This window comes from Urocitellus parryii, chromosome 6 (genome assembly GCF_045843805.1).
Source record: "Urocitellus parryii isolate mUroPar1 chromosome 6, mUroPar1.hap1, whole genome shotgun sequence".
Classification (NCBI taxonomy): domain Eukaryota; kingdom Metazoa; phylum Chordata; class Mammalia; order Rodentia; family Sciuridae; genus Urocitellus; species Urocitellus parryii.
The window spans coordinates 169,457,011-169,479,875 of NC_135536.1; the positions used below are offsets into that span (position 1 = coordinate 169,457,011).

The 22,865-nt window shown below is 44.0% G+C and overlaps 1 protein-coding gene across 2 annotated transcripts in view; it reads left to right on the forward strand.

Annotated features, from left to right (window-relative positions):
• The window catches only part of Slc23a2 (solute carrier family 23 member 2), a 113,666-nt gene that overhangs the window by 75,488 nt on the left and 15,313 nt on the right, over positions 1-22,865 (forward strand). The window contains exons 7-12 of one of the 2 annotated variants that reach the window (XM_026385813.2): positions 9,271-9,359; positions 10,360-10,430; positions 11,426-11,607; positions 17,491-17,611; positions 18,101-18,257; positions 21,705-21,852. In XM_026385813.2, the coding sequence (XP_026241598.1) occupies positions 9,271-9,359; positions 10,360-10,430; positions 11,426-11,607; positions 17,491-17,611; positions 18,101-18,257; positions 21,705-21,852 (768 nt within the window). Of the gene's footprint in view, positions 1-9,270; positions 9,360-10,359; positions 10,431-11,425; positions 11,608-17,490; positions 17,612-18,100; positions 18,258-21,704; positions 21,853-22,865 lie in introns of those variants that run through there. The other variant, XM_077799829.1, reaches the window with a different exon arrangement.

A 22,865-nucleotide genomic window follows, 5' to 3' on the forward strand; every position in this document is an offset into this window, starting at 1 on the left:
AGGTGACACATCAGGAGGTGTGGGGGACTTTGGGCGAGTGTGTTTGGTCCTAGGGGGGTACCCTCTTTCCCATCAGAGACCCAAGACCCCAGAAGAACAATCCAAGTCAGTGTAGTTCACCTCCCTTCCCTTCTGCAAGAGTGGTGAGCTGAGAAAGAACCGGAGAGGGGTTGACACCCTGCCCGAATGGCTCAGAACCAGTAATAGGGGACTGTGGCTTGTGTGTGGGAGGTGTCTATGTGCTGTGTGCAAGGAGCAGCAGGGGCCCCCTTGGCTCTCATTCTCACCGTGTGTGGTCTTGTGCTTGGCTGTATGTCAGGAGGCAGGCATCCCATTCAGTGAGTGACCTTGGCAGTGAGCAAATGCTGCCAGGTAGAGAGGGTGTGCTTGAGGCACCCTAGCATGGTGCCGGTCTTGGGACGTGGGGTTTCTGTGACTGTTGGGGTGTGGTGTATCCACACTTTTGCCCTGGGAAAAGAGGAAGAACACCAACCCAGCCCCATACACACCTAGTGACTTGTCTGTGTGGAAGGTGCAGGTTACCCATGGAGGCACCCAGAGGTGTCACTGCGTATATAGTGAAGTACACAGCCAGCAGGTCACTGATGTCCTGCCTGGGAGTTGATAGGGAGTCACAGAAGAGATGGTTGCAGACACAGGTGTTGGAGACTCAACCAGCTCTTGGCATACAAAGGATGAAGAGTGGGTGTTTCCATTCAGACAGGGGCAGGAGCAGAGGCAGGAAATCATGCCCTGGCACAGGATTCCCCTGAGCAGACAGAGGCTGGGACTTGGGTTATCAGTAGGCCACAGGGAACCTGTGTGGCTTTCTTAGCAGGGGGCCCACCTGCTGAGACTGTGCTTTCAAGGCTGCAGCTCACAGCATGTGGCAAATGGAAGGACCTGCCTACTCAACATTAGGACCTTGGTTTGGTGACCTCTGCTACTGCTTCCTTTGTGAAAATGAGACACTCTGCTTTAAGTGTCCTGTGGATGGCATTTTGCCATTATCTTAATATATTGTGTTTTTGTAGATTATAAGCTTCCTAAAATATTTTGGGAAGTGGTAGGATATAATAACTGAGATGAGTATCCTTTTAGTTCTGCTAAACCTTCATAATCTGTGAATTATCATTTTAATGAGTTTGTGTATTATTTCCTGCTCAAAACAGAATCAAATAAGCAATTGGGGTAAAGGGGATTACAAGGGTGGGACAGTGTGGGAGGGAAAGGCAGATAGTGCGGAGGGGGCTTTGTTGCCAGCCTCACACCAGAGGACTGAAGGTGACCTGTGCAGGTTTGAGTGGTTTGGTTTTGTCCTCAGTCTTCAAGCAGCAGAGGGAAAGTTTTCTCATGTTCAGCTTTCATGATTTCTAAGACTTCTCCAACTCTAAGGTAGCTTTCCGTGTTGCATTTTATGTTCTGTTTGTGTAGTTTCCTGCTGCTGCTTGCTGGCACCTTGTACTCATCACACTGGGGTGCAGGGACCCCAAGGACCAACTGCAGGCCCTGCCTCTGCACAGGCCCTTCACTCTGAGGAAGCTAGAGGGAGCAGGTGCTGTGGTCGGTTCTCCTCCTCATTTAATTTGGGTTCCATGGTAAAGAGTGGGATAGGGCCCTGGAAACCTGATTTTTCCAATAAAAATAGCCAGAACTGATAGGGAAGCCATGATGATGAGACAGGTGTCTGCCTTTGCAGACCCGAACCTGAGCACAGGGTGCCAGCCTCAAGGTGCCGCAACACAGTTGCTCTTCAAGATACACACCATCCCTCAGCTGTCCTTGACCCCCCCCCAGCTGCAGGGATTGTGTGGTGCAGTGTGGTTGGATACTCTTCCTTCTTCGCTGCCGTCTCCCCTGCACAGAAGTGTCTCCCTTCCCTCCAGTGACCATTATCTTTTTGCATTGGAGGTTGTGGGTCTCAGCCTCAATTGTGGGACTTCTGTGACTTTATAGCTTCCCAGAGCCTTTGTCTGCTGGGGCCGGGGTGGTTTCTGGGATGGTGCCTCTTCCCCCTGCCTCCCCACTCCCACCTTCTCCTCTTCCTTCTCCTCCTTTGACCTTGGTTCCTCCAACTTTACTTTCAAGGTCTTTGTTCCTGTTCCAGAGTTCCCTTTAGTGAGGTGTTAACAGTTCTCATTCTGGTGGATTTGTGCTGTTACTTTTAGCTACCCTTGGGGCTTATTCTGGAAATTAGTACAAAGCCTTTAAAATCCTCAGTGGTCAGGCAGGGTTCAGAGCACCCCTAACTCGGAGTCACCCAGCCTGCAAGCCATGCCCAGAGTCTCCCAGCTCTGCACTGACCCCCTGCAGCAGGGAGGAGCAGGGTCCTCTGCAGCCCTGCCCCTCCCTCACCCCACTGACCTTCCCCTAGGTATGGCTAGAGGAGAACCCCACTGTCTTTGGGGGCTACCTCCAGGCTTTTGCTCCATCACTGTGGCCTCTCCATCAAAATAAGACTTTGGGTGTTGTGGGGGCGGGGGTGCCTCTTTGGGCTAATTACAGACGTGCCTAGACACACAGTATTCCTTTCTGGGAAAGGGAGGGGCCAAGAGTCATTGCAGCCTGTTCAGGAACCTAGTCTCTAACCAGATTGTCTGTCTGAGGAGAGGGTTCCCCTGTCTTCTGTCTTCCTAGGTTCTTGGGGCCTGAGAATGGGCCTTGTCCACATGGTATGCTGAGTCCAGGATACTTCAAGGTTTTAAATCTGGGGCCTTTAATCCTAACTACTGAGAGCTTAAAAGAATGGAGGGCTGTAGTATGGGGAGGGGGAAGACTGGGGACCCCCCCATTCTTTTTCTGTATATGTATTTGTGTGGGGTTGTCTATGTGTTGTTTTTGTTTTTTGAAAAAATTGCCAATAGCATGATGGCTTACTCCTAAGTACTCTCCCAGTAGTGAAGGTTTCTTGTAACCACATTTACCACATCTGAAGAAATGAGCAGTAGCCTGTCATATCATCTTCTATGCAGTGCACATTTGATTTCCCCAGTTGTCCCTAAAATATTTTTTATAGCTGTTGCCTGTACCTCCCCAAGCCAGGATCCAACCATGTGCTTTTGTTTGCGGTGTCTCTTCATAGTAAACAGTTCCACCCTTTTCCTCTTCATATTGTCATCCTTGTAAAGAGGACAGCCCAGTCATCTTGTCATCAAGTCTGAATTTGTCTGATTGTGTTTTTTCAGTGTTTTGTTTTATAGTCCCTTTATTTGTACGCTGGAAGATGGGGCTAGAGGCATGGATGATTCAGGGTGAATATTTTTTCCAGTATTACCATGTGGGTGATATCAAGCCCTTTGTATCCTGCTTTGTCAGGCTCATAGTAGTAGGTTCTGGGGGTTTTCTACCAAATAAAACATTTACCACCTCCTTCATTAAGAAAGAATTTTGGGTAGTGCATTAAAATGAGAGACCAGTGAGAACCTGGAGGGGTGACTTTGTAAGATTTTACTCCCCAGGCCAGCCAGGTAAGGCTTTGGGCTCAGGTGTGTTGGGTCCCTTTTTACCATTCACTAGCCATGGGACTTTGACCAAGCTGTCTGGTTCTCAAAGCCTTGTTCCCTCTGATATAAAATGATAATAAAAATGTTATTGAGCCTCAAACAAGGTAGTGTTTGTCCACACTTGCCTGTGAGCCCTCATTATAGTGAGTCTTCTGGAAGGGAAGGAGGCAGGTGGGTGCAGGGGAGGAAGGGGAGGCTACAGCCCAATAAAGTAGGTCATTGGTGGATGAAGTGGTGGGGCCGTGCCTTGGCCACACAGCCAGCATCCTGACTGGGAGGGGCCACACCAACCCCTGAACCTCTTGCAGAGATCATCAGAAATGGTAATGGATTTGATCCTGAGCCACCTCTGCCTCAGCTGAGTACTGTACAAGGCTGGGCTGCTTGCCTCCAGGCTGGCCACCAGAGCAGCTCTTGCTGTATGTCAGTGTAATGATTTTTATTTTCTACACCTTTTTTGTTTGCCTGTCAGATCCTGCTTGCCTGGCACACTCCCTGTGCTCTGTATTGCTCCTCTTCCTCATGCTGCTCACTTCTTTACCACTCCTTTTTAGGTGGGTGACTGGCAAAAGCCACTTGATAGAGGAGTAGAGGACAGAGCTTGCTAGGAAGGAAGGAAGCTCCTTCTTTCTGTTTCTCTTAAATTTTGAGACTGTTATGCATAACTGATATTTTAAGGTCTATTTCATTTTGTCTACCCACCGAAGACAGCTGATGAACATGTTTGTTAAGGTCCTATCTGTCGAGGGGTAGCTGGCATACAGTAAGATCTGTTCTTTCTAACGTGTAGTTGGGTGAGTTTCTACCTACGTGTATAGTCGCCTAACCACCACTGTGATCCACAGATAGGGTGTTGCCACATCCTGGAAGAGTTCTCTAGATTTTTCAGAAATAAAATTGTTTATGTTAAAAAAAACCCTTGACCTGGAATAGGTGTTAATACCTTGTTTGTAAAGGAGGTTATCTAAAGGAAAAGGAGAGAGAAATAGGGAAAGAAAGATAGGCCCAGTTCTATTGGAGTAGGTGGCAGATATCATCACGATCTGATGAGAACAGCATGGCATTTGCACTTACTACACTCAAGGGCCAAGAAACTACTACACATTGGTGGCAGTAAGCCCTCCTAGAGCCCAGATCTTTGTTCCCAGCCACCCTCCTCCATTGTAATTAACCAGGGCTTCCTGGAGGAGCTGTGACTGAAGGGTAGGAGCTGAGGAAAGGACAAGTCCATATTGTGCCCAAAAGCAGGAATGTGTTTGAAGAATGATGGAGGGTGGGGATCCCTGTCAAAAGGAACAAGAACCTGCTTGAACAGCCTTCTGTTTTATGCTGACAAACCCTTGACCTGGGATAGTTGATAGTGCTATCAAGTTTAGGACAGTTTTATTAAGAACAGCCCACCAGGGCGCGGTGGCACATGCCTATAGTCCCAGCAGCATGAGAGACTGAGTCAGGAGGATTCCGAGTTCAAAGCCAGCCTCAGCAATAGTGAGATGCCAAGCAACCCAGTGAAACCTGTCTCTAAATAAAATACAAAATAGGATTGGGGATGTGGCTCAGTGGGTGAGTGCCCCTAAATTTAATCCCTGTTCACCCTTCCCCCCCAAAAAAGTCATGGCAGTAAATTTTATAAAACTTTAAATAAAAAGAAATTCATGAGTCTATAGGGATGTTCTGGAAAGAGAAAGAGGAAGAAAAAAAATGGGATAAAAAGGAAATTTCTCCTTTACAAAAGGATACCAATTAATAAATGTAGATGGAATGATAAACTTAAAATCATAGTATTAAAATCCCCCTCCATTAGAATATACAGCCAGTGGTAATATTCACACCAAGAATCACTCTACAGATTGCTTATTTATTCAAATTAAGTGGTATAGTGGCCACTATCCTAACCAGGCATTCTTACCTATGGAACATCTTGACATGAAAGGTACCCTGATGTGACACTTTTGTTGTCTCCTTGCTGTAAATGTGTAGCCTGGCCCTGAATATGACACATGATGTAGAGACTTGGATGGGATCAGGTATGTGTGTATGGGGGGAGTGCATAAGATATTTAAATATGCCTGAATACTAGATTATGTTATTGTTACTTTTCTTGAACACGGTAAAGGAAAGATGGTGATGTAGAAGAATATGCTTGTTCTTAAGAGATGCCTGCCAAAGTGCTTGGGTGAAGTATGCTAGGTGTGCCACCTTTCAGCTGATGGTGATGAGAAATAATCGGAAAATGTTATCAATTAAGAATAAAAGTTGTTTTCTTTGACACATTCCGTTCTGCTTTTTTCAGTGGTACTTAGAATACACATTCCTGGTGGTTGATTCAGTGATGAAACTATAGCTTCTCAAACTTGCCTATGTCACATAGAGATTATTGTTTTAAAAATTGCCCTGCAGTCCAGACTCAAGTAGGTGTTTATTTTGCAGTGAAAGGTTTTGTGCCAACTTTGGTTGCTCTTGGGGCTACTTGAAGCCAGGCACAGAGTACTCTCTGTGGTACTGAGTCTTGTTTTTGTTTTCATTCACTTTCATTAAAGAATTTCAATATTTTGCACCTTTGGTGATTCTCATAGGATCCAGTGCCTTTTAAACCTTTCTTTCTCTGATGGTACCAGAAGGGAATCTGTGTCTGGGTTTACTGTGAAATCCATTCATGTACATTTCCTCTCTTTTTGAGTACTTTTGATCTAAGTAGTGCCCTTTCCCCAGTTTGCAATTAAAATCAACACATCAGGAATACTTAACCTCTGACTTTTTTTTTTTTGGTACTAGGGATTGAACCCAGGGGTGTATAACCACTGAGCCATATCCCTAGCCTTTGCATAGGGCCTTGCTAAATTGCTGATGCTGGCCTTGAACTTTCGAATCTATCAGCCTCCCAAATAGCTGGGATTACAGGCAGGCACCATTGCACCCAGCTACCTCTTCTAATTTAACAAAATTCCTTTCAAAGAACGTTTTATTAAGTGTTTGTTGGCTCTGGGGAAAAGATGGTGGGTGAAAGGGGCACACCTCCTCTTGTCAAGTCATCTCAGCCTCAAGGGTGTGATGGGCAGGTTAGCATGGGGACTGTGTCAGTCTAGTGGCAGCACAGAAGGGAGCCATAAGAGGCCAAGGGATATGTGGGACCTGAGCCTGACTGGTCCTTCACCTGAGCCAACACAAAGGCTGGGCGGGAATCAGTGGGGCAAGGACCGCGCATGGAATCATGCCACAGCTTGTCGGACTGTTCTGTGTGGTTTGGTTCCTTCAAAACTGAGGATGTCTTCCAGGTTAAGGTCATCTGTCCCTGATTCCTACAGAGATCCTTTCAGAGCAAGGCCCTTCAGTACTCTTCTTGCCTGTAGGAAGAGCACAAGGCCTTGGCTGCTGCTCCCCCTGACCTTCACTCTGTCCCTCCCTGTGCCTTCCCCCTCAGTAAAATATCTGTGGCTCCTGGGTCTGTCATGCGGCTCTCGTTTTGTACCTCTCTCCTCTGCCTGGAATATTCATAGCCCCTTACAGATATGACAAAGTGCTTCTTGTTCTTTAAGGTCAGCTTAAGGGACTGTTCGCACAGAGCCCCGCAACAAGTGGCACCATATACGCTGCTGCCTTTTGTGTGGCCACAGTCAGCGTCTCCTTCACATAGCAGGAACCCCTCAAGGGCTCAGGTGGTTTTTTTCTGTTGTCGTATCTGCTTTTAATCATGCCTGTGTCAAGCAGATAACTAAGAAGCGATTATCATGTGACAAAATGACACATCCCTCTCTTACGGTTGGCAGGTTCAGCCTCACCTAGAGGTAATTGTTCAGAATGTGAATCTGATGCCCCCACCAGAGATTCTGAGTCGGGATCTGTGGGTCCGAGCCAAGAGCCCAGGATCAGCCAGCTTCACGCTGTCACTGTCAGCTTCCCTCTTTTCCTCCCTAAGTCAGTTGTTAACTGTGGTCCAGGGAAGCGCCCTGTGTGCATGCACTCTTCGAACTTCCTGAGGACATTGCAGTCAGGGTGCTGGTTTGTGCTGCCAGTTCTAGACCCACACTGTCTATAGGCTGTCACCAGCCTGTGCAGGTAGTGTGCCCACCTTCATGGTGGACGTGTGATGTCGACATGGCTAGCTCTTCCCACTCCTCTTGGGAACCTTTTTTTGTTTTCTATTCCTAGGGGAACCAGGGTCCCAGCCAGTGAGTGAGGTTCTGTGCAGCAGTGCACTTAGGGCTTTTTGTCCTGATTAAATCATAAAATGCTTATCTTAAAAGGTGCCAAAATCAGGTTCAGACTGAGCTTTGAGGAGTAGAATCCAGAGCCAGTCTCGACTTCTGGACTTCCAGGGAGTCACCAATGCCATCTGATGTCCATAGTCCTTAGGACAAGGTCTTTAAATGCAACTCATTATTCGTGTTATAGCACCCCTGGGGGACTTGCTTGAAACCTGAAACTATGGTAAAACAGATATTCTCTGGGCCATTGGAGATGACATGCTCACCTCTTTTATCCTTGTGGTATATTCCTGAAAATTTGTGTTTAAGGGATTTTTTTAAGTCAAATGATGTTTTCCCTTTGATATACATTCTCACTTTGGGTGGCCCTCACTTCCACTTCTGTAGCTCTGTGCTCCAGGCCCCTCCGGCAGGCAGTCACAACTGGATGTGTGTGGAGGGCGTGCCCGTGGGAGTGGCTGTCAGCAGTGCATCTGGTTTGTACTGCATGGCTCACCTTTGCCTTAAAGCTGGCATCCTGCCTACTCTCAATTGATTTTATTGCATGATTAAAATGTGACAAAAGAGTCTTGACCCTCATCTGGCTCAGACTGGAGTGTGCTGGGCTCTGGACTTTGAAAACAGCTGCTTTCCTTCCGCCAGAGCCACTTCCGTTTCTCAGGCCAGTTGCTGTCTCACTGGCCAGGCTGACCAAGTCATTTAAGGATTTGGGTGTCTGGCAGTTCCGGTGTCTCTGCAAACAGAAGGAACCAGTTTTACATTTTACCCCCTAAATAATGTGAAAAACAGTGATTAAGTTCTTGGTGCCAACCTAAATTATTCATAAAGTCCATATGAATTATCTAAAATACAATCAAATGACAACTTTGAGAATCTTTGCACTTAATTTGATGATGTGGTCAGAAATTTTAATGAAGACTCTTTTAGTTTTCTGGGCCCTTTAAAAATGTGTTAGAACACTTGTAAATATTTTTTTATGATTAAGCAGTAATGCCATTACTTTGTAACTTACAGCTTTTTTCTCCTTGACACATCACATCACTAATATGATTTTAAGACTTACTTTTTATGACTACGGTGGTTCTTGACTCACAAAATGGAATACCAGGGGAAGGTAGATTTTTTTTCCCCTAGTGATATACTCTATAAACATTTGCAAGAGCAGTGGGAGGAGGGGAAATAGCAGATGTACGCTGATGTTTAACAGGCAGCCCACAAGCTCAGCAGGAAAGAGGGAAGCTCAAAGGCTGGATGGCCCCCACCCTTGAGGGGAAAGGTGGTGGTAGGGGCTGGTGTTGGGGTGCTGGCACCACCACAGGGGCCCCCCAGAGTCTCCCCTAAAGCTGCCTTGGTGCAGAACAGTAGGAGGGGAGGATGGAGAAGCCAGTGGCCCTGGCTGGGGGCCATAGGAGTTCTTTTCAGATGGGGGCTCTTTCTTTCAGGTGTGCCTGCGGTTACTCATGTGCTGTGTGTCTATGGAAAAGACTGTTAAGCTGTCAAATAGTGAAGTACCTCAGTAGTTCCCGATGCCGTGATCATGGTTTTGGTCTCGTTTCTTTTAGGTTACCCCTGTTTCAGGCCAGTGCTTTTGCATTTTTGGCCCCTGCTCGAGCCATCCTGTCTTTAGATAAATGGAAATGTAACACCACAGGTAATTGCAGTTATTTCCACATATGTCATTGGGGTCCTTTAATGCAGGTGATAAAAGGGAGGCCTGGACATACTGCCCTCAGCAGCGTTCACTCCTTCTGGAATTAGGTGCAGAACACACCAACCCCCAAACAGCTTAGAACGCTCCAGTCTGTGGACCGTGTCTCTCTCTCTCTTTCTATCCACTCGTTCATCCCTAACCCTAGAGCAAATAAGGACCAGGAATGACCTCATTTCTCTATGCTAATGAAATTGATAAGTATGGGACTGGAATAGAACAATATCTGCTATATTCCTGCCTGTCTCTTTCAGTGGATTTTATGACCCACCAGTAGTTACCGCTCTTGCTGCGTCAGCATCCCTTCTCTGAGACATCTTTGCTTTTTAAGGATCTGGCTACTGTGGTTTTCTGCAAATGACTTTCATTCCCCCTTCTTAGTGATTGCAAAGATCCTTAAGGTACCCGATAAGGACAGGAAAAGACAGGGAAGTTTGGGAAATCAGACTCAGACCTGTGGTACTCTCAAAATAGTTACATTTTGAGGTTCTAGGAGCCAAACTTTTCAGCCTTCATTTCCTTTGTTGCTCCTAGGAGTTACTTTGTGACCATTAGTTTGATTTAGGAACTGGAGAAGACCCTCTGTTTTATCTAGGGTTTTACAACCTCAGTCCAGCCACCTTGCCATCGGGCATTTCAGTTAGCTGCTTGCAAAGGTTGGTTTTCTGTGTGAAGCTGGTCTAGTAATGGGTAGCACCACTTCAGTCCGTTTTTGACACGTTGGGGAGCTCTCAGAAGACGAGTACATTGATTAAATTAGTGCTGGGGACTCCACTTTGCAGTGTGATAAGCCCTTCTGTTGTAGGTTGAATTCTAGGGATGGGTAATGTCACAAATATACTTAAAACAGGGAGAAAATTCCTCTTAAAGGGTAAAATGAGGATGTCCTGTGAAACATCGCCGTCACTACAAGGAAAACTTTGTCTTTGTTTTTGTTTTCAAGATGTTTCAGTTGCCAACGGGACAGCTGAGCTGTTGCACACGGAGCACATCTGGTACCCCCGGATCCGCGAGGTAAAGGACCCGCGCCACTGGCTTGCAGCTTCTCTGTGTTTCTTCTTCTCGGCTCCCGTGCTGGGTGTGCCCAAGAAAGCACCGTTGCTTTACAAGTCTTCCTTTTTCTCTTCAGTTACCGAGATGTTTATTCCTGTTGTTAAACTAAATTTACTCCATGGCTTCGTGCCACCAGACAGTGTTGTTCTTTCCTCCTGCAGACCCACAGACCTGCCCACGCACACCCTCTAGTAAGTTGAGGCTCACGGCTCACTTGGAGGAGCTGCCCAGGCTTGTCACAGGCAGCAGAATTGGCTGTGCTGCCCTCGGCATTTGCCTGTGTTTGTTGAAAGAAGTGAAGATATTTGTCTACTAAAGTGCGGTTGAACCTAGCGGTGTGTGGCAGACTCCAGACATGAAGAGCAGCTGACAGTGTATACATATCTTCCCAGGCTCACAAGATCAGTAGAATTAGCCTGGATATGACCATTCTGCAGGATAGAGCCATTCCTCTAGAAGTTTTGTCGTGATATTGTCTTTTAAATGTTGTGTCACCCCCCCCTCCCAACCTCCCGTGGTACTAGGGATTGAACTCAGGGTCTTGAGCATGCTAGACAAGCATTTTACCACTGAGCTGTGGCCCCAGCCCTGGGTCTCGCTCTTTAAAGCCAGTGTGGTACTCTTCCTATAAGGCTGGTTTGGAAATGTCTTCTTAAACGAGAATCATACATTTTATATATTTCATTTATCAGTGGAAAAGGCAAGCTGGCTTTGTGTTCAGTGCCCCTTTCTACAATTTTCTAACATTGCCGATGTCATACTCAAGTTTTCTAGACCTTAATACCTCCACTGAAGTTTTTTTGGTGGGTTCCCAAGGATTTATTTTAGCTATTGGGCCTACTATACATTATAATAACTTATGGCCTGGCAGAGTTGTCAGTTGTGGTTACAGGTGACATTCCAAGTATTGGACATCCAAGCTGCTCATTCTCATGTTGTATTTTCTCTTATTTCAGATCCAGGGGGCCATCATCATGTCCTCGTTGATAGAAGTGGTCATCGGATTCCTTGGCCTGCCTGGGGCTCTGCTGAGGTACATCGGGCCCCTGACCATCACGCCTACAGTGGCCCTCATTGGGCTCTCCGGTTTCCAGGCAGCAGGAGAGAGAGCAGGAAAGCACTGGGGCATCGCCATGCTGTGAGTGTTCTGAACGCACCCAAGTGGGGACAGGCAGACTCTCCCCCACTACTGCCACGAGAACCTTTGAGAGTATTTGGAACGTTTGCACAGACTTCAGAAAGCCGTAATAAAAAAAGAAAAAGAAAAAACCGAAGAAGAATGTTCTGACATTTTAAACTTTGATTCATGCTTGGGAATAGTTGAAGGGTTTTCTTAGAGTTTGGGAAGTGACATATAGTCGGTGTCACAAACGCAGATGTGGCAGTGATGTGGAGAGGGAGGGTCCAGAAGGCGTAAGCTTTGATGAGGGGTAACATGGAGGCACCACCAGCTCTCACCTTGTGAGTCGCACCAAGTCTCTTGTGCATGAGTTGAAATACTGAGAAGCCACATTTTTTAGAGCTCATCCTATCCATGTCAGAGATTTCACATAAACCTGTAGCTCAGACCTCTGAACTCCGGACTTCCAGAATCAGTGCCCAGCTTGCTGTCTCTGCTTGATATTTCACAAGACAACTCAAACTGATACGCTCCCCATTGCTTATGCCAGAAACCCTAGTGACGTCCTTGACTCTTCCCTTCCTCCATTCCCCACATACAGTGGGGTCGTACACTTGACTCTATAGCAAACCCTGGGTCTGTTTTCCTCTCCAGGCCTTCACTGCTCTATGGCCCACCCTCAGCCACTGACTCCTCACTGTTCTCCAGCTTATCTCCTCTCCCTTCCTGACCATTCCCAGTCCTGTAACATGCTTATCCATTAGTGTCTTCCAGGCCTCTTCCTCTGTCCCCTCCTTTTGAAACTCCAGTTGGACACAGCTAGACTTCTGGAAGCTTTTAGGTCTTGTTCCAACATCTGAAACCTCACCTGCTGCCTCTTGGTGAGTCTGTTTGCATCTCTTGGCCTGGTGCTTGGGGGCCTTTCTCTGCGAGCTCCGACAGGCAGAGGTGGGAAATTTGAATTCCTTCTCAGATGTCTGCCTCCCCTCCACTCCTGCTCATCTCTTTCTAGAACTCCTAGGATGTTGGATCTCCTGGATTCTTCCACTTCTCTCTCCTTTTCTATCTTGTTGTTTTTCTCCTCTGTTTTCCTCAACTGTACCTGTTAATCCTTCGGTGGGATTTTTCATTTCTGCTCTTGTGATTTTTGGTTTCCAAGACCGTTTGTCCTTGGGATGTCACCTGAGAGCAGGTGTCAGCTATGGGCCAGTTCCATGGCACACCCAGCACCTGGTCCACCTTCTGTTACAAAGTAGGTGCTTGGTAAGCACCATATGAGTGAGTGTGGGAAGCCCTGGGAGTGGAGAAAGCCCACGTCCACCGTAACAGTCAAGAATGATCCTTAAGGAAGCTTTGCCCAAATAGTTGACAGCGAGTGTATTAAATCTTCAGGGAAGACAGAATTCCTGTTTATAGTATTCTAGAGCTTTGAGAAAGAAGGAAAATTTCCTGATTTTATTTTAATGGTGAAACCTAACTGAGCTAATAATACAGAAGAACCATTGGCTCTCATTTTTCCTTTCTAGGGTTATGTTAAGGAAAAAAACCCAGAGTTGACTGGTGGTTTTGGAGGATGTTCCAAGCAAAGAGTTCTGGGTTCATATATGTTCAGGTAGAATGCTAAAGTTCAGCATCTTTGTCTACTGTAAGGTTCCCTGGGATTTTTTAAGATGCAAATGTGTAAGACTCTTCCCAGAAAAGAGCCTGAGAATCCAGCACTGCCCATACTTAATTGAAAGAATAGCGCATTATGTATCATTTCAGGAATTCAAGAATGATTAAATATCAGACAATCTATTAAAACTTATCATGGGTCCATAGTGTATTTTATCAATAAGTTTTTATGACTAAAAAACCGTGACACACTAAAAAATATTTAGTGTAAGATGACATACTTGAAACTAGTGAGGAGTGGAAGAATTATGTAGGAAAAATTAGATAATTATGGAAAAAAAGATTCCTAGTTTATAGCAATTCATTTCAGTTGAATTAAATACTTAAATGGAGGAACTAGAAAAGGGCTGGGCTGTGGCTCAGTGGTAGAGCGCTTGCCTAGCACATGGGAGGCACTGGGTTTGATTTTCAGCACCACATGTTAATAAATGCGTATATATAAAAATATGAATATGGAAAAAAGTGCTAGGAAAAAATCTACATAAATATTTAATCCTAAAGTGAGAAATCTTTTTTAAAAGATACTGAAAAGATAAAATTTGATAGATTTCACCACAGCTGCATTTAAAAACCAATGAAACAGAGACTGTGGTTGTAGCTCAGTGGTAGAGCGCTTGCTTAGAATGTGTGAGGCACTGGGTTTGAGCCTCAGCACCACATAAAATAAGTAAAATAAAGGTATTGTATCCATCTACAACTAAAAAATATTAGAAAAAAACACTGAAGCAATCTAAAATGAATCTGAGAAGACAAATTCTCAAGAAAGGCTAATGTCCTTAATTCATAAAGTTTAAAAGACAGAGAATCCCAGTGGAGTAATGATTAAATGATACAATATGAGCAGCTGTAAAGCAAAAAGGAAATAAAAATAGCTAAATGACATGTAAGAAGGTTTATCTTTCCTAGTTATCAAAATGTGTGTTATCTACACCAACTTTGTTAGGAGTGAGAGTGGACCAAGTTGTGCAAGTGTGGGTTTGCTCCAACAGTCAGCATTTAGGGACATATCCCCAGGGTTGGTAAGGGTAGCTCATCTGTGACTGCCATTTCCAGCACAGTGCATATATCTTTAATAGGAACAGTATTCTTCCTAAGAACATTAATTTTTAAAAATTTGCTTTTCTTATGAAAAATTTCAAACTATTCAAAAGAAGAGAGATTAGTTTAATGGCCCATGTTCTGTCACCAAACACTCTGGAGCAGTCTTTTTTCACCTATACCCCACTGTTCCCTAGCCCCCTCCATTTCACTTGGTTCTATTCATTTGAAATTAAGTTATTAAACAGAGAAATCTAACATAAAGCAAGTCTTCCCACTCACCTATCTCTCAGAAACAACCCCTCATGATAACTTGTAATTCAATGTTTATTCTCCCATATTTTTTTGTTTTCATGCAGATCAATATAAACATGCACATGTATAGTGTTGACATCAGATTATTTTGTAGTTTGTTCTTTGGGGGCTCACCTTTCCAAGATAGTGTTTTTAGGTGGGTCTGATTCATTCTAAAAGTACACTAATTAAGTATGAATGAGCTGTAATTTATGTGGCCATTCCCCAATTGATACTCATGCACGCTATTTAAGCCATTTGCTATTGTAAACATATGCTGAAATATGTATCCTTATGCATAAAGAATAATATTAAAATAAGTGATATTTTTTAAGTTGTTGAAATTGGCAAGCATTTAAAAGTATGATAAGACCCCATGTTGCAATAAGTAGCAAATGGACATTCTTGGTCTCTTTGGGCTTACATCATTGTTCACATTGCTTCCGTTGTCATGTATACAGAAATTGCTAAACAAGATGCCCATTAAATGGAATGCTAAGCTAAGCAGCCATTCAGGCACTGATAGTTTACACCATATATTGAGGTCTAAAGGTGTTCTTGGCATTAGTAAGTGCTAAAATCTGGTTAGGAAGCAGCCTGTAAAGTATGCTCCCAGGTTGGGTTAGATAATGACCTCCTTGTGCCCCAAAGATGGTGGCAACCAATGGTCACCTATCTTTTTTGATCCCAGTGTCCAGCCTCCCATGAATATCCAGAGAATAAAATCCCTTTTGGATCGATGGGAGTGTTATGTGTTTTTTTTATCACCTAATGGATTATGAGTGAGCTTCAGAATTTTGTCTCTTTGCTTTTGCTTATCTGCCTTTAAATTTTCTCTACACTTTACTATGCATCACTTGCCTTATATTAAAGTAAAAGAAAGATTTTTTTAAAAAGGCAACATGTAAATGTAAGGTGAAATTTAAAGGTAACATGTAAAGTACCCAGGGCAGTAGGTGTACCACAGCCTGAGGACTTGGGCTAAGACCTTTGTCCTTTTTCTTTGTGAGCATAGCATGCCCCCACTCTGAGCCTCTGTTCTTGTCTCCCTGTCAAGCAGATGCCTGTTCCCTACCCCATGCATTTGAGGATAAAAATAATATAGAAATAGATGGCTTTTGTAGTAGGAAGAAAATAAGTGTGTCTATCTGCCTAATCTGCTCACTTACTTAGGGGCTGCAGTTGTAGCTCATTAGTAGAGCACTTGCCTAGCATGTATGAGGCCCTAGGTTTGATCCTCAGCACTACATTTAAATAAATAAATTAAATAAAGGTATTGTGTCCATCTACAACTAAAAAAATTTTTTTTTAATTTGAGTTGACACATGGTGGGGCCTGGGATCTGGTTGTCTTTCCTAGATTGTCTGTGTTCCCCATCCCCTCTTAAATGTGCTTTGAAAAGTGAGCACTTTGCACAGGTGGGTGTCATCTGAAATAATAATAGCACCAAACTTGGTGTGTTTTTTGGATTTCATAGTATTAATTACTTTGAAACAAATAAGTAGCTTTTTTTTAAAAAAAATGAAAAATTTACAAACTTAAAATAATGTCAGTTTTAACATCTCTCATTGCTATATTGGTTTTTTGTTAGACTTCACTATCCCAGAGGAATTGAAATAACTTGGGCACCATGTTTCCACCTTGAGCTGGTATTGTCAGACACTTCTGAGGGCTCACCAGTTCACCCAAGTGTCTAGATAGGCTAGGAGGCCTGTGGAACACACACATGTTCTCCAGCCAAGCTTTGGTCTGCATCTCAATAGGAATGTGACAAGGGAGCTGTGCTTGACTAGCTGTCAGTGGAGCTAATAATTCCATCTTGCCAATTGGAGCAGTGCCCAGGAATAATTAAGCTTAGCTTTGAGAACCCATGATTCCTGCCAACTCTACCTCAGGTTGTAAGTGAAAGCGTGAGTCCAAGTGGAGGATTAGGCACCTTCTTGGGTGATTAGGCACATCATTGCTTGCCTATATTATTTTGGTGATGATGTCTACCCAAGAGCATGAGAAGTGGTCCCACACTTGCCAGCCACATGGGGACATCAGACTGATGAGGAAGTGTCAGCTTCCTGTTGTAGGGAGGTCGCTACCTATCCCTGACTTCTGTGTAGCACTCAGCAAAGCTGGGTCAGGAATGTGAGGCTTAGGGATCAAGGACTTCTGCTGCCATCCTGGTCCTACACCCTGCAAACCTCACTGTGTGATCTTGGAACACTGGCGTTGTGTCTTTATAAAAAGAGCATCTGGAAACCACTCCAGAAATCTGAGATATGCATAGAAAAGCCTTAATGTAATGTCCAGCACACACAAACCTCTCAGAATATTATCACTGATTCTACCTAATGTATTTTCTTAAATATTGAAGTTTCACTTCTTGCTTTTTAAAAGTAATTTATACTTGTTGTGTATAAATCAGAAAATGCATAAAAGTAGGAAAAAGTAGTCACATATCATATTTTCCAAAGTCAGTCCCCTTGAGCATTTTGGATCACATCCTTCTCACCCAGTAGCGTGTATGTGCACATGCTCAATGTATTTTCTCAGTTTGCTTTTTAGTTAATTCCTAGTTGTAAATATATTGTTCGATGTGTAGTTTCTGGCATCTTTCCCTGATACACTGTGAGTTTTCCCCTCAGTATGTATATTCTTTGTGTTTTCATACTCTTCCTGGGAAAATTTAACCAAAGCTTTAATATTGCATTTTCATTTCTATATCAAAAAATGCTAGGTAAGTGAGCTGTGCGACATCTTCCCCCAGGTGATAGATATGATTTCCAAATTGTAGCAAAGAGGGTTAACAACTCTCTGGTTAAATGAGTTGAACACATAGTCAGTTTTTTAGGCTTTTTCAAGGATATAGCAACCTTAACCTCATTTATTTTCTTTCTTTCTTAGGACAATTTTCCTTGTATTACTATTTTCTCAATATGCCAGGAATGTTAAATTTCCTCTCCCGATTTACAAATCCAAGAAAGGGTGGACTGCATACAAGTTACAACTTTTCAAAATGTTCCCCGTGAGTAGTTGGCTTTTTTTTTTTTTTAAACCCTGACAGTTTTGCCTTTAGTTCGTGTGTAGATATTTAGATGAAGGAAAGTCTGTATTATAAGCAGGTCCTCCTGAGGGTGATCATTTCTGGGGATGACATTGGGGTACTTATGACCAGCCCAGTCATCTTGGCCTTGAAGTTTAGAAGCTGTGCAAGTTCCAGTTCCATCCTTTTAGTGGTGTCAAGAGGAGGACACTCACTGTCTTTGGGACTGAGATTTGACCCTGTGTGGCCTCCACAAGCATATTGCCATTCTTGACTAACAAGACTTCGGAAAGCAAAGTGAATTTACCTGCATAAAGGTGCTCTCAGTGCAGTTCCATTCAGGGAGTGTGTCTGTAAAATACTGATGGTGGTGGGTTCTGAGGTGTGGTGGTTTCACTGTAGGAAAGGTTGTGTGGTCGATAGTCACGAGCTCCATTATCCTGACAAAGCTTCTCCCCTTGACCACTTCAGATAATCCTGGCTATCCTCGTGTCCTGGCTTCTCTGCTTCATCTTCACGGTCACAGACGTCTTCCCTCCTGACAGCAACAAGTATGGCTTCTATGCACGCACAGATGCCAGACAGGGTGTGCTCCTGGTAGCCCCGTGGTTCAAGGTACCATACCCGTGTAAGTATCCAGGCGGCCAGAGGGGTCAGGAGCCCAGGAGTGCCTTCCTTTAAGGGGTGGGAAACAGGCAGAAGGCTCTACAACATGAAAAGCCTCTTTTGTCCCAGAGTGTCTCCTAAGAGTCTGGCTGTTCTGGTCATTAGAGGATTAGACTACAGAAAAGGAAGGCCTTGTCCCCAGAGGACAGTCATCAACACAGATCAACAGCTCCCTTCTCAGATTAGCTAGTTGGTTCTTTGGGCTCTACTAGGATGAAATCCTGGACAAGGGTTCTTGCCAAGCTTGAGTTTTGGCAGCCAGGATTTGAGGGCAGCTCTGAGAAAGGCAAGTACGGAGCTGCTTAGTACCAGCACTGCCAAAATGAAAAGACCAGAGAGCAAGACCTGGAGATTAGGGAGCAAACCGCCCAAGCGTGATGGAATTTAGATAATCGCTTAATGGGTGGACATAATCTTTTTAATTTAGTCACAGCTGCAGAGGTAAGTTGATAGTCACAACTGGCCAGAAGATGGATCTTAAGTTATAATTTGAGTGTTGGGTGACACTGTGGGACAGAGAATTTGATCTCTAGCTGAGGTATCACCTGGAGTCACATGTAGCATTTTCTAGACCCCAGCCCCTAAAACGACTCACATGAGCCAGTGGTTGTTAACACATTCCATTGTTCTGTTGTGAAGATTCTATATGCAGCATTGGGATTTTTTTTTTAGACTTGAAGCCTGAGCTTGCTCAGGTTGAGCCAATTCATTTCCCTGTCAAGCTATCTTATTTTCATATTGTATAATGACAAGGAAGAAAAACCAAGAATATCAAAAGATGTCTCCTTCAAGCATGTTGAATGATGACAGTTTGGATATTGTCCCCTTTGCTCTGGATACTTTCACAAAAACTTTTTAAAGTTTAGTCTTTCTAAAAGAACATTCTCATCAGATCATATGGGGTTTAAGTGTGTATCTGTCCTGTTTCAAAAAAAGAATGTGCATGGTTCATAAACATACCTGTGAGATTAAAAGTCACTTGGTGAGTCAGGAGGTGGCATAGGAGCACAGGTGGGAGGAAGCCTCCTTAGCACATGCAGGTGGTTCCCAAGGTGAGCGCCAGTAGGAGCACTGCGCAAGCTGTGTGTGAGATGCTGCCTCTCACTGGAACGACAGTCGTGAGGCGCACATAGGGCTCCTCTTCAGAGCAGTCCCTGGCTTTGAGAGCTGGTGAATTGCCCCAGCTCTCCAGGATGAAAAACCAGCTCCAGAGACCTCATCCTGTGTGCTCCCCAGTGATGGGGATCAATTCAAAGGCAGGTTTTCAAATATCAAGAGTAGCAGTTCTCAGTCTTTGGTATGCTAAGAATTACCTGGATTGACTGTTAACATTCAGGTTTCTGTTCTGAAAGTCAGCAATGCCAAGGTTTAGAAAAAAATGCTATAAAGTAACAGAACAAATTTAAAGTTCTAGTTAAAGGTAGAGATGAAATAACAGCTTTAAGATATACCTGTAATCCCAGTGATTTGGGAGGCTGAGGCAAGAGGAGTGCAAGTTTGAGACCACCTCAGCAATTTAATGAGACTTAGTAACTTAGCAAGATTCTGTCTCAAAGTAGAAAATAAGAAGGGCTGGGGATGTGGCTGAGTGGTAAAATACCCCTGGGTTTAATCCCTGGTACAAAAAAAAAAAAAAATTTTAGAAATCATAATAAGGACAAAGGGTAAGAGGTTAAAAAAGTAAAGAGACTGAGGAAAAAAAACACTTTCTGAAAAATAATACAGACTGAATATCCCTTTTCCAAAGTGCTTAGGATCAGCCCAAGTATTTGGATTTTGAATATTTTTTAGATTTTGGAATATTTGCATATCCTAATAATACATACTGGGGATGAGACCCAAGTCTAAACATGAAGTTTCTTTTATGTTTTATAACCTTAAACAGAGCTTGAAAGGTGATTTTATATAATATTTTTAGTGCACTTTTTGTCATGATGATGCTCAAAAAATACCAGATTAGGAGCATTTTGGATTTTCAGATTAGGGATGCTCAATCTGTAAAAACAAAATAAGAATACCATCTCAAAATCAAGACACCAAAATGAACCACAGTACCGTAGCAGGTAACGTGGTAACAGCATAAAAGGTTATTTAGAAAACCCAAAATGTGACTTGGTAAAGAAGGCCCCGGAACCAGCCCTGAGAGTTGACAGCTAAGTAGGTTGCTGGTGAGGGGGAGCCTGTGCCTAGGACCTGCACCTTGTGCCTCTGACCCCGGATGCCTCTGCCTCCTGTGTTCCCGCAGGACCGCACAGCCCCATGTGGGAGCAGTTCTGTCCTCACACTTACTTTGTGTCGTTTTAATCTTCCCAAGTTTGAATCTGCTCCATGTCACCTGTGACACAAACCACACCCCTCTAGGTGGCTTGTGGAGTTCATGTGTGTCTCACAGGTCCCTATCTCCCAAGCACCAGCCCATTCCCGAAATTTGCCCCCCACCTTCCCCATTCCTCAAGGGCCACCTGCATTTTTACCACCTTCTCATTTCCTTCCCTGGATAGGGGCATTTCCTCATTTACTTGTACCTGGCTTGCCTTCATTTGAATTTGTTCTGGACCCCCCCCCCCTGCCCCACCCCCGCCCCACCCCCTCCTGTCAGTGTCCTATATCCCAAGCTACTGGATTTGATTCTTGTTCGATAGACTGAATTTTACCCATCTTTCTTTTCCCACTGTGCCTTATCCTTATTGGGTACCTTATACCTAAGAATCAGGATAGAAAGGCCAGCAACTTTATCAAAGGAATCTATTGGTACTAATAGTCAAAATGTATCTATACTTTCAAAGAAAAAAAAGATTTAATGAAGAATTAAATCAGATATTCCAAATGAAACTATTATAGGGCTTTGCTTTGCTTTCTAAAATAAAATTTATTTTTTATAATATGGTTTGTGGTCTACTTTAAAAAAAAAATGCCAGTAGCATAGGAGAGAAGGATTGACCATACCTTGTGGCACACTTTACTGTTAAATATGGATTTAGTTGGTGATTCTTACTGCTCTTTCATTTGATACCACCCTCTGGGAAAGATCTCCATTATTGTATACCATGCTCTCTACAGCAGTGCTATGAATCCCTCATACAAATTTCTACCCCTGCACATTGGGTGTGTTAAATAGTAATTTAGTAGACACTGAGTATGACTTTGAAGCAGGAGGAAAAGAATCTGCCTCCTAGCCAAGTGATTTTGTTTTTTTAAAATAAAGCCACAGAGGAGATCAGTCTTCACTGGGGCCCTCACTCAGTAACTTTCCCAGGCATCTGACATGTCCATCATTAAGATTTAAAAATACACTTTCCATGCAATTCAAAACCCGAGCAGATCCTGCATGGTCCCCTGAGGTCTCGGTAACTTTTGCTGTTCCTCTAGGAAAGTGCATGCACCTTTCACGGTTGTCTTCCTTCCTCAGTTCAGTGGGGGCTGCCCACCGTGTCTGCTGCTGGTGTCATTGGCATGCTTAGCGCCGTCGTCGCTAGCATTATCGAGTCCATTGGTGACTACTACGCCTGCGCCAGGCTCTCCTGTGCCCCACCGCCTCCCATCCACGCAATAAACAGGTGCGTCCTTGAGAAGACCTTGTTCTTCATCCAGGCTGTTGGTTTAGATACATGTGGAGGAGAAAGCAGGAGTTTCAGCATGAGGGCAGCCAGACAGCAGGACAATCTACTTATGGCTGTTTGTCTTTGGATTACTCACTGCCCCCATTTTCTGTCATTTTCCTCATCTGTAACCTTTCTACCTCCCAGTGACAATCAGACACTCTGGGAGACCACCATAAACCTGTAACTCACCAGAACAAATGCCAAGCATTGCCTTCATTGTTTGCTTGGTTTTGTGTCATTTTGATATGTCTACTTTGATTTTTTTGTTGTCTATTTTTCCCAACTATTCTTTTAGTTTTTCCATGTAAATTAAAATTTTAGACTCTTTTGAATAAAACAGCCTCTTCACAGTTTATAAGGTTATTTCTGAATTGCAAAAATTCTGTGCCAATACCCTACCCACCCATTTGATTGGCTGCCACAATCAGACAGAGGCATAAGAACACTTTTTTAAAAAAAATATTTTTTTTAGTTGTTGATAGAACTTTATTTTATTTATTTATATGTGGTGCTGAGAATCAAACCCAGTGCTTGACACATGCCAGACAAGTGCTCTACCACTGAACCGTAGCCCCAGCCCCAAGAACACTTTTTTCTTGCATCTGAATTGGAAATCTTAGCAGCAGATGGTAACTATTCCAGTTTTATTAGTTAGATGCATTCCAGCTGCTCTTAAGAGGAGGCGCTATGTGATCTATTCACAGTTACAGTTCATAGAAATAGGGAGGAAAGATCAGGGAGAGGTGAAATTTGCAGGATCTAGAGCTTTATGAAATCTGGGGTTATACCCTCCAGACAGTTCTGGAAGTTGGTGGGGAACTGACCCTACGGAGGCTGCAGAGAAAAGAGAATAGTCCAGATCAGGTCCCAGCCATCTGCTGCTTCTCCAAAGGGATTGTGTGGCCTCTCCAGGGGTTTTCATTCCTGGTTTTCCATCTTTCTTTAATGGAGTTGTTGCATTTGATGAA